The sequence below is a fragment of the Ambystoma mexicanum genome, chromosome 5p, assembly GCF_040938575.1.
Source record: "Ambystoma mexicanum isolate Mex_15411 chromosome 5p, UKY_AmexF1_1, whole genome shotgun sequence".
In the NCBI taxonomy this organism is placed as follows: Eukaryota; Metazoa; Chordata; class Amphibia; order Caudata; family Ambystomatidae; genus Ambystoma; species Ambystoma mexicanum.
This window is the reverse complement of record NC_090930.1, coordinates 1,061,352,375-1,061,374,147: the sequence shown is the minus strand read 5'-3', so window position 1 is coordinate 1,061,374,147 and position 21,773 is coordinate 1,061,352,375. Positions and strand designations below refer to the sequence as shown.

At 48.2% G+C, this 21,773-nt stretch overlaps 1 protein-coding gene across 1 annotated transcript in view; it reads right to left on the bottom strand.

The window, feature by feature from the left end:
* LOC138481743 (cancer-associated gene 1 protein homolog) overlaps positions 1–21,773 on the bottom strand; it is a 947,940-nt gene that overhangs the window by 588,673 nt on the left and 337,494 nt on the right. Inside the window, exon 6 of the mRNA XM_069613838.1 lies at positions 10,256–11,395. Coding sequence (XP_069469939.1) covers positions 10,256–11,395 — 1,140 coding nt within the window. The remainder of the gene's footprint in view (positions 1–10,255; positions 11,396–21,773) is intronic.

The following is a 21,773-nucleotide window of genomic DNA, read 5'->3' as shown; positions in this document are numbered from 1 at the left end:
GATTCTCCTTGGTTCGTCGGCCACCTTGACTTTCCCCGTCTGGACAAATTGGTCGACGGTGATGAGCAAGGGAGTCCTTGATTTCAAAGTGTCTTAGGCAATGGAGTGTTGTGGCTCTGGTTTACGAGGTTACAGCGGTCCTCCGAACCTCGGTCGACAGTGATGGTTAGCTGGTGCACGATGTGCCCTCGTAGCTCGGGAAGAGGTCTCCTAGCGAGGACCTCCCTTGGATCAGTTCTTGGAGACACGACAGCTTTCAGATTGCGTCAAAGGAAAGCAGCAGCAAAGCTGTCTTCATCCAGCTGGGCTTCAAGGTAAGCATCAAGTTTCGACTTCAGCTCCTGCACAATGCCAGTAAGTGAGAGGTCCCCCGATATACCACTCTGCATCTCATTCACACTGCTGAACCAGGCCCAGTGAGCCAATCATTCAGAAGTGCATTCAGCAAGCAGGCAGCCAATCAGGCTCACAGTGCAGTCAGGCCATAATTCTCTATCCAGACACTCACAACAAGGAATGTGGATTGGGACAAGTACTCAGCCATTCAGCACTCCACACTGCATTCATACCAGTTTCAGGCAGGGCTGTCTTATTCATTGTGTCACACACTGGAATCCAGACACCCATAACAGGAAATGTATATTGGTCACACACTCCATTTACCCAGGTCCCACCCCAAGGGCGTATCCACAACATACAGTCATTGGGAAGGCTCCAGACAGTCTGGCCTGGAGTTCCCCACAATACCATATATGGAACTTCCACCCAACAGCCAGTCAGGGGAAGGGACAGAGTCAGGGCTTCCCAGGATTTTGTGAAAACAAGATAACAGGCAATGGAAAGCAAGAGGCCACCGGGCCATCTCGTTTCCCATCAGCAATCAACTAATTCTAATGGCAGGGCCTGGATATCCCAAAATGGAGGCACCTGAGCCTGTCAAACTCAGCATGGAGCTGCCACCAGCCCATACCCTGCTCTGTGAGCCAAATATAGGTGCCCAAAAACATACACTAGGGGTACAGGGTTGTACCCCCACCCATGGGTGCCAGAGGGGTATCCCAACGGTCTGTTCTTGTTACGCTCACCTGATATCCCCGGGGGCATCTGGAAGGCTCTGAGATCTGGAACCCTGGATGCGTAGTTGCCCAGTGCTGAATAATGAATCTGCAATTACAGAAGGGAGGATTTGTGATAACTGACTCTACTGGGTGAATCCACACCTCCCTCTGACCGATTCCCTTCCCACTGGGTTCTTTTCTCACCTTAGTTATTTGTAGGGTGAGCTAGCCGTCCTGCGTTTCTTGTGCAGGGGTGCTTGACATTTGTTGGCGAGCTGCCCGAGTTGCTTCACTGGTGCAGTATGCCTTCCTCGGGCCCAGGCCTGCTGTGACCCTGAATCTGCTGGTAGGCAGGTAGGTTTGTTAATTTTAAGTCTTTGTTCTGTTTATGCTGGGAATTTGTTAATGTCTTTATCTCCTTCTTTTCGGGTGCAAAGTCCTTGATGCTGGCGTGCTGGATGCAGAGGCAGGTTTCTAGGTAAGAGAAAGCGCAAAGTGCAGCGCCTTTATTGTCTTTTGAAGCTAACCTGTGTTTTGTTCTTCTTCTCCTCACAGGCCGCTGTGGTGCTGCGAGTGGAGGAGAGCGCGATGAAAAACAGGCCCCCGGAATCCGTTAAGGTAGTACAGCGCTGTGCGGTTGTTTAATATTGAAAGCGAACCTGAATATGTCTCTTTTCCTTTGCAGATGTTGCTGTGGTGCTCCGGATGAAAGTGTGGCGTAGCGCGATGGAATTCGGGTAAGACTGATGGAATTTGATGTATTGATTTTCCCTTTCTCGTTATTGCAGGTCGCAATGTTCGAACAGCAGCTGTGGTAGCGGTTCACCGGAAGTCCTTAAGCTAGTATAGTACTCACAGGTGAGTGATGTTTCTTCTTCTCTCGGTTTCCACAGATTGCAGCCCAGTTGAGATGCTGAGTGCTGGATGGTGTTTTCTCAGGTAAGACAGAATAATCTTGTTCAAGTTCTTGTAGGATTACAGGAAGATGCTGAAGACCAGGAGCTGGACACAGTGAGCATCACACTACTAGTTGCAGAATAACACGAAGCATGTTCTGCAGTCAGGGTGTGGTTTATATAGCCCAGGTAAAGTAGTACCAGGGAAAGTAGTTCTAGGCCTGCCACACCCAAAACACTAGACGGCATGGCTTGGTTCTTAGAACTAGACTGTGTGGGTGCTTCCAAGTTGGATTTAAAGGCCCATGTACATAAATGGGACCTAGTTTGAACAGCCCTTCCTTCCTACATATGAGCCTGATGCCATAGGCGCCAGGACTGGCTCCAGGAGCCCTTTTGCAGTGGTTTTAAGGCCCTCAGGGTTCTGGTGGGAGCCTGCTTGTGGCACAACTCGTGCCTCCTCACAGTGGTCATGAGAGTTCACCACAAACAAAAAGAGGAAGAGCTGTACTGCCAGGAGTCCCACATGGACTCCTGTGCAGAAAACAACACAGAACACATATGGAAAAGGAGAACAGGACAAGGACATAGAGGCCCTGGCCCTCCAATGCATTTCCAGCATCACCCACCCCTCAACTAGCCAGAGTAATCACAAATGGGATATTATCTCTACCTATAATGATCCACAAGGGAACGTGTCAGGGGTGCCCATTATCTCCACTTTTATTCACCATAGTAATGGAGCCCCTGGTTGACTCACACAGGGCCATTCAATTGAGTGGCACACCAGAAATAATATTGCAGGGCTCAAAATTCGGATTGCGTAAGCAGGAGCTCATAGCAGCTTCTAGATATCCATCATTAACCAGTGACCGGGAGCTACCATTGGGGAACGAGGAGCTAGTACATAGCGCTCCATAAATCTAGCTTCCACATATGATACAATCTTATCTTTTTGTCCATTGTATATTACCACTTATGCTTTGAATGTCGTATAGACGTGTCCTAATGTTTATTTAGCGATTGTTCCAAACGCACACAATTAAATTCACATGGGTGTGCATGTTCTGCATCCATTGGCCTGGGGAGCTAAAAGTAGCTGCGGGTAGCTGTTGGTGTCAAACTAACCAGGCTCTTCTAAGCTTCAACTAGGAGTTAAATAGTTCCCAGCTCCCCCCAATTTCGAACCCTGGGTCTATGCAGATATTTTATTATTTGCAAGAGACACGCAAGTGCATTTATAACTCATATTGCAAGACATAGCTATATTTGGTGTCAAGATAGAACGCTTGAAATCAGAACTATTTCAGCTCACAAATGCTACCTCACAAATACACACTATGATGGATCTTACCTGGTCTCCTGTCCATGTTAAATACCTAGGTGTGAAAATATCTCAATATACAGAGACACTGCCGATAATTTTGGCCAATATATCCTGCAGCTGACAACTAGATTGTAACGATGTGGGAATCTTCCTATATCTGGGGTTGGGAAAATTGCCATCATAAAAATGACTATCCTCCACAAACCTGTTAACGAGAGGGACAGCCCTAAAGACAGCAGGACTATGGGCTGGACATACTGGAAACAAAAGGGGGTCGTCCTGTCGTCTGGAATCAAACGTTTACTTTCTAGTTTCTGTAAACAAAATCTTATTTTGTCATGCTTGACACAAACAAACGTATTCTGTGTTCAATGGAGCTTAGGTGACTAATAGTCAGAAACTAAAATTGAGCTTAATCAGTATTTTATTATTTTGCTGTTCATTTGTTTACTTTAGTATACATCGTTCTGTATCAAATTCTTTTTTTCAAGAATTTTTACATATATTTTTCTGAAGAAAAAATCATCAAGACTGTTATAACCTTTTTATACAAATTGGTGCAGTGGAAATTGTGAAATACCTTCACCTCTAGTGACTCTTAGTATAACATCTCATATTTTCATCGTTGAATTATTTTTCTAACAGCAACTAAGAACAAAAAGCTAAGTTGCATTGCCAGGCAGGAGGGTGACCTAACAATTGGCATACTGTTATTTTACTAACAGCAACTAAGAACAAAAAGCTAAGTTGCATTGCCAGGCAGGAGGGTGACCTAACAATTGGTCATTTGATTGTTAGGTCACCCTCTTGCCTGGCAATGCATCTTAGCTTTTTGTTCTTAGTTGCTGTTAGAAAAATTATTCAACGATGAAACTATGAGATGTTACACCAAGAGTCACTAGAGGTGTACGTTTTTCACAATTTCCACTGCACCAATTTGTATAAAAAGGTTATAACAGTCTTGATGATGTTTTCTTCAGAAAAATATATTCTTGAAAAAAAGAAAAAATGAATGTGATACAGAATGATGTTTACTAAAATAAGCAAATGAACAGCAAAATAATAAAGCATCCACAATGCCGTTCAAATGTCGGGATAAGTGGGCCCGAGAACTTGGGAAGTAAATTACAGACAACAGATGGCTGAATATGTGTAAACTAAGATGAGACATATCCTTTAATTCAAGATTTCATATCATTCAACTCAAAATCCTTAATAGGTGCCATTTTACTCCAGCTAGGCTATGGGTATTCTCCCAGCAGCATGATGGTCGCTGCCCTATATGTACAGCTGAGGAAGCAGACTATATATGCATGATTTGGCCCCCACCTGTACCAGTACTGGAAAGAAGTAAGTAACGCCCTTACAATTATTACTGGAGTGCAAGTAACCTCCCACGCCCCTAAGTTGTCTATTTGGAGAACTAGGTAAAACAACCAGAAATAAACATAGATTCTTAAATCTGGGACTACTGATCGCAAAGAGATGCATACTCTGTAAATGGCTAAAACAGAGAGGCCCAATGAAAGAGGACTGGATGAAAGACCTCATCTGGGCAAACAATAATTAGGAAGTGCTACGTACAGAGCGTAAAATGCTACCACACCCAGAGATATTTGGGATGACTTCAGAACATAATCATAAAATGGAACCTAGATGCAAATGCACCATTGTCCATAGAATATTACATACCATATTGAAACTTGCATAGACCCAAATGTATAGCAACATAAGACAGAGGCTGTTGTAAGGTTGGCTATAACTCAAGACATGTCTTGCTATGTATATGATATGATATGATATGATATGGTATTTGTAAAGCGCCTATACACAAGTGTTTCAAGGTGCAACGAGACAGGGGGGGGAACAAGGGGAGACAGACAACGATCCTACTAGGCCAGGTGTCATTCAGATCGCGCAAGTGCAAGGGTAGGGGGACTGGGAAAAGTGCACGGGAAGGGGAGAGGGGAAGTGCAGTAGATGGTTAGTAGAATACAAGATAAATAAAAGGGCCAACTGGTGGCAGGTGCAAGGAAAGTGCGGTACATGGTTAATAGAATACGAGATAAATAGTAGGGCCAGCTGGTGGCAAGTGCAAGGTAGGTGCCGGGAGAAGGGGCTGTAGGATACAGAGACAGTCCTGTAATGCAGGTAGGCAGTGCAGGGAAGAGTGGCAGGGCCAGGACACGAGATCGGTGAGTGGCCCAGTTGCAGATTCAGTGCAGGCTCAGTGATTTTAGCAGGGGAGTGAGGGAGAGAAAGCGGAGGCAAAGAGGAAGATTTTGAGGTGCTTCCAGAACCGGAGATGGTTCTCCTCAAGTTTCAGGGAGGCAGAAAGGCTATTCCAGAGGGAGGCCCCTGCTGCTGCGAGAGATCTACCCCCAGCTCGTTGCTTGGAGAAGCGGCTGACCCTGAGGTGGTTGGAGGTGGATGAGCAAAGGGCTCGAGAAGGAAGATATTTAGGAAGAGAGAGTTGCAGGTATTTTGGCCCAAGGCCCCAGAAGGCCTTGTGTACAATGCAGAGGGTTTTGAACATAATCCTTGCAGCCACTGGGAGCCAGTGAAGTGATTTCACTCCTGGAGAGATACTGTCCCTGGGCTTGAGGCCAAGGACAAGTCTTGCGGTCCTGTTCTGGATGAGTTGCAAAGGGCGGAGAGTAGAGGCAGGAAGATTTAGATAGAGACTGTTACAGTAGTCCAGCCTAGAGAGAACCAGAGCTCTGGAGACAGTTTCTGGGGGAAGGAGAGGAAAGGAAGGATACCTCTGAGGAGTGTGACTTCTTGGAGACGTCAGAGATGTGAGGAGAGAAGGAGAGTGTGGAGTCGAAGATGACCCCAAGGTTTTTTGCCGTGCAGGTAGGAGCAGGAAGAGGGCCAAGGGAGGCCGGCCAGAGAGCTGCAGGGAAGGAGGGAGTGGGTGTGCCGATAAGTAGAATCTCAGTCTTACTGGCATTAAGGCAGAGGTCGTTGGCGGCACACCATTCCTGGATAGCAGAAAGACAGTCAGAGATGGGGGAAGTGGAAGAGGAGGCCGAGGGTAGCCTGAAAATGAGCTGGGTATCATCCGCGTAGCACTGAAAGTTGGGACAGAGAGCTGCGATGCGGTGAGCAAGAAGTGCCAGATACTGGTTGAACAACCAGGGGAGAGGTTAGATCCCTGGGGGACACCACAGGTAGAGAAAAAGATGTCAGAGAGGAAGGAACCCAGTTGGACCTGGGAGGGTCGATTGGAGAGGAAGGAGGACAGCCACGCCAGAGCTTGACCAGTGATACCCAGGTTATCACGGAGACGGTTGAGCAGGATGGTGTGGTTAACAGTGTCAAAGGCAGAAGAGAGGTCGAGCAAGATGAGAACACAAGGGGTGTTAGAGTCAAGGTTTGAGAGCAGCTCTTCACGGATGTTCAGGAGAGCAGTTTCCGTGCTTCTGGCAGCTCTGAAGCCAGACTGATGGTCATGAAGACTACCAACAGATTCAGCATGGTGATTAAGCTGGGAGATAGCCAGTTTCTCCAGGAGCTTGCCCAGGAAGGGAGTGATAGAGATTGGGCGATAGTTAGCTGGGCAGGAGGGGTTGGAGGAGGGTTTCTTAAGAAGGGGGTGCACAAGGGAGTGCTTGAGGGGGGATGGGAAGACTCCAGAGGCGAAGGAGTGGTTGCAGAAGTCAGCCAGGGCAGGCGCCAGGGAGTAGATGTGGTCCTTGATAGTTTTGGAGGAACAGGGGTGGACCTGTTTTGACGAGACTTTCATAGATCGTACTTTTCTCGAAACCTCGTCAGCAGAAAAAAGGGGAAAGGCAGAGAAGGAGGGAGGAGGGTGGCTGCAGAAAGGCCAGAGGGAGAGCAGGGAATAGGGGAGGGGAGGTGATAGGAGGAGAGTGAGGACAGGATGTCTTGAGTTTTTGAAATGAAGTGAGAGGCCAGTGCTGTGCAGAGGGCCTGGGAGGGGACAGGAGAGGTGGAGACTGCAGCAGGGTTGGCCAGCTCCTTGCAGATTTTAAAGAGTTCGGCCGAATTGTTAGATGCCGCAGAGATGCGGGCTTGGATAAGGGCTCTCTTCTTAGTGAGAACGGAGAGCCGGTATTGCCTTTGGAGCAGGCGGCAGGCCAGTTTGTCAGAGGATGAACATGAAGCACGCCATTTCCTCTCTGCCACCCTGCACTTGCGTTTAAGGGTGACGAGATCCGAGGCATACCAGGAGTTACATTTGGCTTTGGGCTTCAGGCGGATTCTCATGACAGGGGCAAGGATATCAAGGGTATCACATATAGCAGAGTGGAAGGTGGAGAGGGCTGTGTCAGGGTAGGAGTCAGGGGGGCGAGAAGGTGGTAGCGAAAGCCTCAACTGACACGCGCTACATGGGTCGGATGACCGCGAAGGAGGGTGGCAGTGATGAGGGTGGCTTTGTCTGTGGGGTAGGGAGGGTGAGGTGGGAGGATAGGAGAAAGTGATCACACCAGGAGAGAGGAGTGGAGAGAGGGACAGAGAGGGGAAGGTCAGAAGAGATCAGAGCATCAAGAGTGTGCCCTGCAGAATGGGTCGGCCCAGACGGGAAAACAGAGTGAGAGAGAGTCGCAGAGGTCGCGAAAGAGTCGAGAGGGAGGACAGGAGGCATCAAGGTGGATATTGAAGTATCCAAGAAAGAGGAGTTGAGTGGTTAAGGACAGGAGTGAGGAGGAGAGGTCGGCCCACTCAGAGAGGAAGGAGGAAATTTGACCAGGTGGCCGATAGATAGTAGCCACGGTAAGGGAATGGCAAGGAGAGAGAGAGAGTCGGCAGACAATGCATTCAAAGGAGGAGTAGGTCTGCATAGGAGTGACAGTGGCAGGAATCCACTCAGGGAAGATAAGGGCCACACCCCCCCCAGCACGGTTGGGCCTGGGCAAGGAGAGGATCTTGTAACCGTCAGGTAGGAGTGTGTCAAAGCTGGTGACAGAGCTGGCCTTGAACCATGTCTCAGTGAGACCGAGGATGTCAAGGTCCAGTTCCTCAAGAAGGTGACAGATATCAGAGGAATGTTTGACGGCAGAGCGAGAGTTAAGCGTGGCAATGTGGAGTAGGTTGCCATCCTTGAAGGACTTCCGGGGAGGGGTACAGATCAGAGGTATGCCCTGTGGAGGTGAAGAAGAAGGAGCCAGAGAGAGGGCAGGGTGAGAGGGTGGAGGCAAGGTAGCCGAGGACAGAGAAGAGGGGACAGCAGGAGAGGAAAGGAAGTTGATGAGGCGCGGGAAGCGTCTATCAAAGTGGTGGAGGTTGGCCTGAGGGCCTTGGACCAAGACAGTCCCATTAGCGTAGACATTAATGATGGCCTTAGAGGAGCGGAAGGGGGCCAAGAGGACATCCCAACGGGTGCCACCATTAATGGGAGAAGAGGAGAACGGAGAGAGCACAGAGACCATATGAAGGGTCCATAGGTCGGCGGAAGGCACGAAAAAGAGGATGTCAGTAAGAGTTTCCTTGGAGGAGGCGCTAGTGTAGGTGTCAGCGATAGGGAGGCCTGGGTTGGAGACCAGGATATCCTTTTTAAACTTTTTCCTACCAGATTTAGTGAGGAGAGCAGGATAGTCAATGGAGAAGCAGTTAGAGAAGATAGGAGAGATAGAGAGCACCATGGAATAAGGAGGGAGTGGGGGGGAAGACAGACGAGATCAAGCGGAAAGGAATGAAGCGGCAAGCCCTAGTTACCACAATTTCAGAGAAACAGTAACATAATAAAAACGAATTAGGTACCATTGAAGAGGCCACCTACAATTTGAGAGTCCTGCGAGGGGAGAAAAAGCCCTAGTTTACCACAATTTCAGAGCAACAGTAACACAGTAAATACAATTTAGGTACCCAGTGTAGAGGCCACCTAAATTTGAGAGTCCTGCGAGGGGAGAAAAAGCCCTATTTTACCACAATTTCAGAGCAACAGTAGCACAGTAAATACAATTTAGGTACCCAGTGTAGAGGCCACCTAAACCTGAGAGTCCTGCGAGGGGAGAAAAAGCCCTAGTTTACCACAATTTCAGAGCAACAGTAACACAGTAAATACAATTTAGGTACCCAGTGTAGAGGCCACCTAAATTTGAGAGTCCTCTGAGGGGAGAAAAAGCCCTAGTTTACCACAATTTCAGAGCAACAGTAACACAATAGATACAATTTAGGTACCCAGTGTAGAGGCCACCTAATTTTGAGAGTCCTGCGAGGGGAGAAAAAGCCTTAGTTTACCACAATTTCAGAGCAACAGTAACACAGTAAATACAATTTAGGTACCCAGTGTAGAGGCCACCTACATTTGAGAGTCCTGCGAGGGGAGAAAAAGCCCTAGTTTACCACAATTTCAGAGCAACAGTAACACAGTAAATACAATTTAGGTACCCAGTGTAGAGGCCACCTAAATTTGAGAGTCCTGCGAGGGGAGACAAAGCAGACCTAATTTACCACAATTAGCGGTACAACCATGTGAATGAAAAAGGAGAGGAAAGGAGTGGGTTGTTTGGGCTGGGCGAGCAGGTGGAGCTAACCAGAAGAAAGGCGGACTGGCGCCTGGCGTCCCCTGCGGGCACCTGCAGACACAGGGAGCCGCAGCCGTAGGAGCCGCCCTTTGCCTAAGGGGGTCCTTAGCCGAAGGGGCTGCCGGGCAGGGGGCTGCCCATGGGGGGTGGGATTTATGGCAGGAGGAAAGGAAGCGGAGGGGGGGAGTGGGCGGACAAGGTGCAGGGAGGGGACAGGGGAGAGGAGGACCAGGAAGTGAGTTGGAGGGAGGGAGCAAGGGGCAGCACAAACGCGCACGGAGCGCCAAAAACAAAACACACAGTGCCTGAAAAATAATGCTTACTGAAGGCCCAACGGGGCCTGGAAGGCAGCCTCACAGCATGCACACCGGGCTACGGGTGACCGCTCAATCCAGCTCTGGCTCAACAAAGACCTATTTATGAATACACTTATGAATGTATGCCAAGTGTATGAATAAAGATAACACAAAAAATGAATACCTTTTCTCTCTGGGAATGAAGGACTTTCTCAAACTGGCGTCTCCAGCTCTCAATCTCTACCAACATTTGGTGATTGAGGTCCTTGTACATTGCTGCTTGTTGGCGGTTATATAGGCTCTCCTTCATGACCACATCCATGTGCTGCTCTAGGTTCGCTGTTTCCAGCTGCTCATTCTCAAAGTTTTCCTGCAAAATCTCAACTTCAGACGAAAGCAAGCGATATCTTGTCTCTAACTGTTCCTTTTCTGCCACCCTCAGGTCCATCTCTCTCTTGCATTTCATTTGCAAGGCCAGCAGCTGTTTTTCTGTACTCTCCTTTTCTTCTCTGAGCTGCTGCAAACCCAAAGTAGCAGCTTTCTCCTCACTGGCCAGTTTCCCATTGGCCTGCCGCAGCTCTTCCAACTCCTCTTCCTTCTTGCAGATGGCGTAGTCCATTTCCAAGCCCTGGTTCATGTACTTGTTCTTCTGCTCCACTTCTGCTTTGTGCTTCTCTTGAAGCGCACTGTGATCTGATCTCAGTTTATCGAGCTGCCTCTTCAGTGCTGTACCAGCAGCTCCAGATTCCTGGAGCTGCTGCTGAGCATGAGCAAAGTCATCCTGCAAACACTTGAGGGAGCGTTCAATTGCCTGCTTCTCAATCAGAACCTGACTGTTGGAGTCTGTGAGTTCCCTAATGCAGTGCTCCATCTTTGTAATAGTCACTGTGCAAGTTTCCCGCTCTGTGATTTCCAACTGAAGCTCTTTGATCTTGGTCATCAAAGTTAGGTTATCATACTGGAGATTCAGGTTTTGAGCCTGGTGCCTTTTCTGGTCCTGCTCGAGCTTTTTAATTACGGTATTCAGGTTTGTCGTCATTTGTTCCAGGTGCAGTTTCTCTGCAGCAAGCTGTGAGTGCTTTTCCTCGTACAGGTTGATGATGTTTTCATACACACCCAGGAAGTGGTTTGCTTCCTTAAGTTTTTCAATCTCTTCCTGGAGGCTAGATACCTGGACACTGAGGAGGCTATTTGAGTGCTTCACCACCTTACGGCCTTGATCTTCGGTGTCTGTTCCCGCTTGTGTTGTTGCAGTCATGTTCTCCTGCTTTGAAGCTGAGGAATTTGTATTTGTTCCCAGAAGGTCTGGGTGATCAACCTCAATCTATTTGAAAACAAGGACAAACAAGGAGGTTACAATCTGTGATCCCCTTGGGGGGAGGGTTTGGTTGAAGTGGATCACATCTAAATGAACACAACCTATACATGAATTTTAAATGCATTGGTACATTAAACACAAAAGAGCCTGAAGCGGTCTTGAAGAGACGTGTGCATGTCAAAATACACTTGATTTTACACAAACATCTGCAACATTAACATAAAGCCACACCTTACTAGTTGCAGCTGAGGATCGAATGATTGGGGCAAAAGGTGAGTATTCCCCATGTGTAGAGAGCATCTTGTATTAGCATCAACAGAACTTTAAATCAAAAGACTGCACCAAGAAGAACATCTAGGAGACATATTTTCTGTAACTTTCTTAAATGACACTTGGGGATGCCAAGTTAGGAATGTCCCAATGAAGAAAGTGGGTCAGGCGTATATTAAGAAAGGGTGACCTTGAAGGTCATATTATAAGCTACACATAGTCTCAAAGACACCTTTAATTGGTTGCAAGAATGGCTGAAGAGACTACTTCAGAATAAATACTCCATCCTACATATAGGGGGATGTACGCGGTTTTCCTTGTTACTTTGATATACCTAGTTGCTTAGGGTATGTGCTTAATGTGATAAAGCATGTCCTTTATTTTTTAGGAAATTCTGGGTCAATCGGTTAGGGCGCGTTCTGACAGCTGCATGCAGAAATACGTTAATAAATAGTATTAGCACATGCTGGCCATTATTGGCTGTCCCTTAGACAATTAGAATGCTTAGAATGTGGTCAATAACTACTGAAAATGGCCTCTTCCCAAGTGTTCTGAAATGGCTGGCTGTTTCAAATGGACCCAGCTGCTCCTCTTTTCAACTCATTGTGTGCTCCCCTTCCCCTTTACTACTGGCAGTTTTCGTGAGTGAAGGGGAGGGAGAGGGCTGGAGGAGCGTTAAGGAGGAGCAGTAACAGAGCCGTACAATGGTGAGAGAGCTATTAGGACAGTAAGAGAGAACACATGCAATGATGTGTATATCGGTCCGCACTGATATAGTTGCTCATTCTCCTCTGCAAGATTCTATTTTCTCTGCCTCTGGCATACCTCCTTTTCCGCCTCAGCATTATACCATGGGGGAGGTAAAGCAGTCAAGGTCACAGAGCAGTGCAGGCAGAGCCCTTGAAGGTAATAAAACAGTCATATAGGTTGGATCTTTGATGTGAGTGCAGGGTGCTAATAGCCTTTTACATCATAGGAGGGGCAATTATCACCAGAGGCGAACATTTTGGGGTGGCATTACCCTTTGATAATGACCACTCCTTCAGTCTATAAGGCTATATCAGTTTTGTGATGAAGGAAAATAGAGTACACAATACTGTTTAAATCACATGTTGATATTGTTTTCCAAGACACTTGGCAATGGCATCTGAACATTATGGTATGCCATTGGCTGCGGTTTTAGCAGAAATGATTGATCAAGCTTTTACAATACCTGCAATGGCAGAGTAAAAGATCTAGTATCAGGGTTTCGGCTTATAATGACAAATAGGCTCACTTTCTTCTGCTACAACTATGAATTGTATATGTTCCTGCTCTGTTTTGGTGATAGAGGGAACTGTAGTGGCCTCGAATAAGACACACGCACAGAATGGTGATTGAAGGAGGGTTTATTATGTTGCTTACATTCAAGGTGGGAATGACAATCAGCGCACTGGCATGAAAGTTCTCGGCATGAAGTTCAGTAGTTGCTTCACTACTGATATGCCATTTGTAGGGCAGAGTCTACATGGGCACTAGTTAGTGTAGTTAATGTAATACCCAAGTTCTGAGCAGGTGAAGGAGAGCCGGTGAGCGTCCGCTTGGTCCCTTGATCTGCTCTCATCTCCCGCACTGCACGCCAAGCTTCACACATCCACAATGCAGTCTCATGTGATTACCGTGCGGACCGTGATCTCACGAGGCTGCATCTCCACATACCTCCTTTTGTTGAGCAGCCTGGTACTACTGTATGGGAAGACAGGTCATTAGGACCCCCTCCCCAACATTCCCCACCTCCGTGAGGCTCGTAGCTCGTCAGCAGCCCCCCATGCACCTGGCCCAGGAGGCAGGATGGCTGCTGATCTACACATAAGGCCACACGACCCGTACTGTAACACACCATAGACACCATTTTGAGAAAGCCAAGACTCCATTTTAAAGGTACAGACCAGACTCCAAGCGAAATAGCATGCATGCGGAAGCTGCAGCTGCGCCTCCACTTACCGCACACAAGGAGCCCTGCACGTCCCCCCTCTCCTCCACCCCATGGCAGATCCGCTGAAGGCTCGTTCTCACAAGCAACCAGACACAAACAAGTATCAGAACAAACACTGTATCATTTACCTTCCGCAGTGCATTACTGTCCTAGAGGTGACCTGACTCGCAGCTCGAGTCTGGAAAATAACAAGAACCATCCCAATCAAACAAGCCCTGACCCTGCAACTAACCCCCAACATTTAAAATATATGGTGTCAATAACCTTCCTCCATGAACCCCTGCCACTGCAAAATATGATGCGCTCTTAAGGTCTAATGAAGGGTTTGTTAGATTCTGCCTTATATCAACTAATAAATGCTGTTAATGTACAAAGGATAAGATGAAAAAGCGTTACAGAAAATGCCTGTGTGTAATGTAGTGAAACACGGTTTAAAGAGTGTAAAAGCCGTACAGGGCATTGAGCTGGTTTATGCTATGAACAAGAATGTAAACGAACATATTGCTTCTCTGATCCTGTGTATACAATCCAACCTGACGATACCTCGTGTTGTTATTTGTTTATATGTTCTATGAATTACCAGTATGTGTTCAACTAACGTTATATAGTACATGTGCCATTGCCAAACCCCCATTGTTACGTATGAAGCACTAAATGAATTTTGTAAATGATAGAAACATGCAATCACCCTAATGCTATTAACTGTCACAACTGTCTCCCCATGTGGTATATTGCTTAGTCCAAGAACAGAGAATCGCTTAGAGCTACAAGGCCATCTCCCCCTCCTCCCGCCAAGGCCTGCCAGGGATTGCTGGAGTTCAAGCAGCACAGCCTGACCTCCCCACATTCCTGCTGGACCCGCTTCAAGTATTTACCTCCCCCATGTCAAAGGCTGCAATAGATTCGCCCAATGAATTATGCACAACCTGGTCCTAAATCCCACCGTCTTGAGGGGCCAGAAACGTACCCCTACTGACTCAATAGTACTCCAGTTCACCCCACGTTAATGGGCCATAAAGACAGTTATCCACCTCTGTACCAACATATCGTAAAGTGATCCCTCACCACGTCTAACAGAATAAAGTGACAAGACAGCTCTATATTGGTGAAGTTTCACATTGCATGTTGTTTCCCTTGTCTCTCATGTGATCATAGATTAACCTGTTGTAAGATTTGCAGGACAACTGGAATAATATAACGTGATGAGTGTTTGTGTGTGTGTGGCCACAAGGGCCTAGTGTTAGAGCAGCCACCAATCATCGACACAGACTACGTCCGGCCTGGCAGCTCCACCCTGACAAGCCCAGCTGACCCGTCCACCCCACGTTGGCACCACGCAGATGTCCACCAATCCTGGAGCAGCTCATCAATGTACCACCTGTAGCTTAGTCAACGCCACCCAATCCCCGAGACTTTTGTGCCCCCTATAGCTACAGGATTTATGACGTAGTTTTGTAATAAATATGACTGTCTTTGCTATTGTCAGACAGAGCGCTCTCGGAGCTTGCAGAGTCCTTTGCATGCCCTATATTGGTTAGATAAAAAACCCTTTACATCACCCGCACTTGGTCCTGGTCTCATTCCCTCCTGGGGTGTGTCCTTTATTGCGTCTCATTGTGGGGAGGGTACTGCCTTTTGGGGACGCTTGCTTTCACTACTCTAGCATGAAGTCCTTGTACCCTGTAGGTTTTCTCCTCTCGCGTTGTGGGCGATTCCCAGGAGGCAATGTTCTTGGGGACATGGTCTCTTTTCCTTCCACTCTGCACCTGGCCTGTGGTGTGATGACTTATTCATCTTGTATTTCACTTTTCTCCTGTGTACTTTCTCTGGAACTGTTCTCTTCCTAAGACTCTTCTCTCTCAGTCTCCTGTCCCAGGTATGCTTCTGGGTCTTCTGACATTGGGCCTCATTCCGAGTATGGCGGTAAGGGATAGCGGCCACCGCTAACGAGAGCGGTGGCGGTAATCCCTTACCGCCATACTCCGAGTTCCCTTTGCGCCATGGAGGTTTTAACACCTGCTTTTAGCAGGTGTTAAAAACCATGGCGCTAAGGGACCTTGATGTTAATTACGCCACCGTAATTTACGGTGGCGTAATTAACGCCTTCCCCACTCCCATTATGCCCTATGGGGCAAGAATGGGAATGGGGAAGGGTAAATGGGGATTGGGGAATTACCGCCCCGCCAACCTTGGAATGGGGCGGTAATTCCGCCATCCACCAAGGCGCTGCCGGTCCGGGTACGGCGTCAACCAAGGCGTTAATAGCGCCATTGGTTAGCGCCGTACTCGGAATGAAGCCCATTGTTTCCACCAAGGATGATTCTCTCGAATCGGGAGTCTGCCTTCTAAGCACAGAAACTCGTTCAAGATTCCATTTCTTTCCATCTCTGGTGCATATGTGGTTAGTGCCTTTCTGCACAACTTCCACCGGTTTGCTGTACTTGGACCATGTCACTTGATCTTTATGTGGCAACTTTATTTTCACTATGTCCGCCTCATTGACCTCTGTTCTCAAAGCTGCTCTTCGAGTGTTGCTCTGCGCCTTCATCTAGTCTTTATTCTTTTGTATGTTCCAGACTAGCTCTTTCATGTCTACCATGTCGTCCTGCCTCACCTTGGATGACCACAGGGGCACTAGAGTGGATGCAGCCCTCCTCCCTCTCAACAGCTGAAAAGGCGACACATTGGTGACAGAGTTCGGGTCAGTCGGTGAGCTGCTATTACTACTGAGCGGTTTTGTAGGGGTAACTCTTGACGGACAGCTTTTTATTACTGTGAATTGCAAGCATGGCATAATTGGATGAGCAAGCACCAAGCACTTTATATTATTGCTGATTTGTATATGACTTACTACATTTAACACTTGCATATAATTTTATACATAATGAATTGTTTGGCATATTCTTTTATACCTCCTTTGCTTATTTGCACTGGTTATGTACTTTACATCTTGTTAGTGGCTGCATAACTACATAGGAAGGCACTGCGTAGAAATATAAATACAGAGACTATTGATGACGATTTTACTTTGCCGCTTCCCTGATCAGCTATTTTCCTACATGTTTCATCTCTTCTTATTGTCAGATGGCATGTCGCTAATCTGCCACTAGTGCAGGATCAGCTCATACATTCTAGTACACACATAAAACGTATGGACATGAACAAATTACGAGACACATTGACCTTTTGGTCATGAACATTTTATGCTCCTCATTATATGTTCGCACTAACATTTCTTCTAAATGTTTGTTGTTCACGTTGTCACACATATACAGGCCGATTCATGGAATTAATGTGCGCCGAAAATCGCTGCGCAAGCGTGGGAAAGCGCGAAAATTGCAGTGCAAGCGTGCGAAAGCTGCGCCCATCGATTCATGGAAGTCTGTGCGCGTGTAAATCCTGGAATGTGCATTAATATCATGCGTGGCGCACGCGGGCGCACACGTCATCAAATGGCATGCGCTACGCGCACAGCGAAAGCGCACATAGCGCAGCGCACACAACAAAAGTGAGCGGAACACGGGGCGTAACACGTGGAATGGGGAACAACGCGTGAAAATGTGGGCGTTACGGGGGAAGAAGAGGCGGTAAATACGCAGAACGCCCACACGCGCGCCTACAACACATATTCATGGAATCGAACAGGGGCAACGTGTGCGCCAAAAAAGACGCGCTAATCCGGAAACACGTACGCCAGCAGGAAGCAGGCATACGCGGCTCTGCGCACCATAAAAGTGCACGCAAACAACAAACAAGCTCAGACACTACGATGAATATACCATTCCTCGCAGCAGTGGTCGTGGGACACCGCAGGAGGAGGAGGATAGCCAGGCCCAGAATTTTTACACCTAGGACCAGCCTTTTTGGGATGCCTGATGACCAGGTGTATGGGAGGTACAGGTTCCCACCACACATAATACTCAACCTGGTGAGTGAGTGGGAGGATGACCTCACATCACCCAGCCTGTGCTCCCAAGCACTAAGCCCCTTGGAAAAGGTTCTCAATGTACTGCACTTCTTGGCCACTGGCTTTCTTCATCGGACAAGTGCCATAGTGGGGGGGGGGTGTCACAGGCCATGCAGTCATGCTACCTACACCAGGTGTTGGCCATCATGACTGCACGCTCTTCAGTCTGCAGGCACATATACATCCCCAGAACACCTGCAGAAAGGCAGGCTGCTGTCCAGGACTTTTACGGGGTGGCACACTTCCCCAAAGTGCTAGGTGCCATTGATTGCACCCATGTGGCTCTACGTCCTCCCAGGGCAACTGAGCACATCTATAGAAACCGCAAGCACTCGCATTCCATCAACGTGCAGGTAGTATGTGATGCCAAGGGAATCATCACCTCAGTATATTCCAACTATCCAGGGTCCACCCATGACAGTTTCATTTTCAGAATGTCACCCCTAAACCGGGACCTAGAAGCTGGGCGGCATGGCGATACATGGCTGCTTGGTGAGCATAAATGCCTCTGCACATGCATGCATGTCAGATACTGAGTAATGTCACAACCCCACTAATGATACCCATCATCACCTCCCCAGGGGATAGTGCCTACCCTCTGAGCACCCACATGATGACACCAATTCGGAACCCCACCACACCACCCGAGGTAAGATACAACACAGCCCATATTGCAACCCGGGACATAGTTGAGCGCACATTCGGAGTGCTCAAGTCACGCTTTCGCTACCTTGATCGCTCTGGTGGGCAGCTGCTATACGCGCCCCCAGTAGTGTGCAGGATCATAGTGGCAGCATGTGTCCTGCACAATGTTGCAACCCGCCGGGGCCTGCCGGTGGACATGGTGGTGCCCCCACATCTCCAACCACATGCACGGCCGCTGCGCATGGGAGGGGAAAGGGCACGTGGTGAGGCAGCCTGTACGCAGCTGGTGGCTAATTATTTCACTTAAAATCACACCCCTGTGGAGTGCACACAGCCCTGGGACATACCAGCTGACAATCAATGATGATGACATACGGGACAGTCAACTGTCACAACCATACCAGCCTGAGATTGGTGACCTGGAAGTGTTACATTGTGTGCATCCGTACCTACTGAAAGACAGCCAATGCTGTGTCACAAAAAGACACACATTTATGCTGCATGAATGACTACCCCCTTGCAAAATACAACATGAAAATAGTGCCATGTCACCAAACCCCTCCCAATCTCAGCTACCCAACACACCATGGCATGTCATGCAATGTGAAAGCAACCAAATGAATGCAAAACACATGACACAAGTGTCACAAAGTGCACTGTCCCAAATGAAAACAGGCCACAAACAATATGCTCCCAGTAATCAATATCAAACAGCACACATGAACAAATACTTACCAGCAACACAATACAGCAACACAGGATGAAACAGTGGCAAAATATGACAGTACAAAATCAAAGTAGTGCAAGTCTTACAACCTGAATAAGCCAGCACATCGACTCCTTCCAACTGCAGAGTGTTGCTGTCAGGCAAATGTGTCAGTGTACTGCATACAACATGAACTGCATCTACAAAGGAGACGGCCTTGTGAAGACATGAAGAAGGTACCTGTGAATAAGGAGGAAGACATGGATGCACAAGCACATATCAATACACCATACAGTGTTCAATACAACAACATTCCCCACTAGGGATGTCCACACAGTTTTGACTACAGACTGCCCACACATCTCATGGGAGCCCAATGTCACTGTGTAAGTCACTGTCACTTGGTCACACCCTTTGCAAGCCCATGGAAAGGGGAAGCAGGAGGGGTGTGTGTGTCATGAACCCAAGCATCTAACCCAAAGACAGGACAAGCCTGCATGTGCCCAGCTGTAATACACAGTGGATGTCCACGGGAGCCACACAAGGCAACACACTGTAAAAAAAAAAAAAGAATACAAAAATCAAAAATGGCCATGTGTGGAACGGGGGTGGGGGCCACCCAGGACGTTCGAGGACAGGGTGCACACCAACACTCACCTGCGTGGATCTTGCGGAAAAAAAAATACCTCCATGGGCTCATGGCCTGCACAGCTACGCCAATGTGGGAGAACTGCTGTCACTCTCTTCACCCTCTGCTGCTACATCAGGAGGTGGTGGTGCTATGGGAGGCAGCCCACGCAAAGCCCTGGTATGGTCCTCCATGGCAGCAAGCATGCGGTTGTGGAAGGTCTGGTTCTGGAGGATGATAGTACGGAGATCCCCATGCAGCACCTCACGGGTTGCCTGCATTTCTGCAGACATGGCCTCGCGTGATGCCCGGATCTCCTCCCGAGTTGCCTGCAGCTCAGCTGAGAGTGAACGTGTGAGCTGCTCCAGCTGCTGTTCTGACCTAAAATTTTCGAAAAGTCTAAAGTTCACCCAGAGTCTCCCTGAGGAAATTGAGTTCTAACCTCAGGGCTTCCCTGTGTCCCTGCGACTCTATAGATATTGCTTCGCGCAGAGTCTCCAGTGCCGCCCGTCGGTCCCTGTTGGACGCCAAAATGTCTTCCCTGTGTGATTGGCAAATGGAGTCTGTTGCCTGCTGTTGTTGCTCCATCTGCCTTTCAGGGGGGAGAATGGAAGTGGCCACCCTCTCCATTGCCTAAGCCATCATTTCAAACGATGCTCCCTGTTGTGCTGCTATACTGTAAATAGAGTTTTCCCATACAGTATTGCCTGGTGGCGTACGGCCACCGCGTCGGCAGGCACCACACCTGTTTGGGGCAAGGCAATCTGCACCTTGCTGTGCTGGCACTGCCTGAGGTTGCAGTACTGCATTCCCCCTCTGATCTGCTGGCCCAGGAACAGGATCAGATGTAGTGGAGTGTGACCATGCATCCGTAACCGCCAAAAGCGGAGTTACCAACACTGACATCCCCATAGAGGGGCCTACCCCCGGTGCAGGTGGGTTGGGCAGAACAGCATCCCTGCCAGAAACACTCACCCGCGACAGCACATAAGTCCCACTGTGCGATTCAGCACCTGAATCATAGAGGTCTGGGGAGGTGCACCCAGTGACACCCGTGGAACGTATGGTCTGCAGGAGGATAGGGTTTTCACCCACCACCACACCACGTCCTCCACTGGTGCCCAGTCGTGGCTGAGATTCCTCCTGGGTCTGCACCATCTGCTCCACCTCAACAGTATCAAGTGCATCATCACCCTCAAAAACATGAAAGACAACCAATGGAAACAGGCATGATCACCATAGCACACACATAGGCCTGGCAAGGCAGAGATCCAGTACATGAACAACACATGTCCCACACGACTATAACCCTGGCATGCATGCACTTTCAATGAGTTGGAAGGGGCGGCAAAAAGCAGACACTGAGTCCTCCATGATGGAAAATCAACACATGTGCTAGCACTGGCATCACAGATTAGCATGTGAGTGGCATGGGCAATCCACATACATGACACATGCCAGCACACAGATGGCACGTAGCATAGCCATGGTACATTTGACAAGTACAGCCATATGTCAGTGAATGAGTAGTGTCACCCATCCATGTGAGATGGACATGATGAGATGAAAAATGCAAAATAGTGTGACAAAATACGCATGTGCCACACAGTGCACACATCCAGTGTGCAATAATACAGTAATGGCAGGCAGATGGATCCATCAATGGTTGGTCACTTCAACATGACAGGAAACAACAATCATGTTCCACATTCAAACAGGCCCCAAAAATTAATCTGAGCAGGCCCTTACTTAATCAGTCTGAATGGTCAAATCATTCCCATAACAAGGTAATAAATGTGGGCCAATGGGGGTTGTAATCTATGACAGAAGCATGTCACATATGTGGCAATAGGGGAGAAAAATGTGTTGCAAAAATGGGAGGATTGAAACAATCAGGCTGAATGAACACTGAAAAATCAGAACAATGTTGTTGCAAGATGACAGTTCAAGGGCAACTGCAGTAATGTGGCGCTAATTGGCTATGGTAGTCAGAAGGGATACTGTCATACCCAAACCCAAGGCCGTTGAATGGTTTGGAGGAAGCACATGGGTGACCCATACCACTCAGGAGTACACGCCCTCACCTGGCACTCAATCATTACACATCACCCAAGAAACATACACATGGATTCCACACACTTGCATGGGCACTCACCGGACAATGCCTCATAATCTGGTAGGTCTCCCACGCCT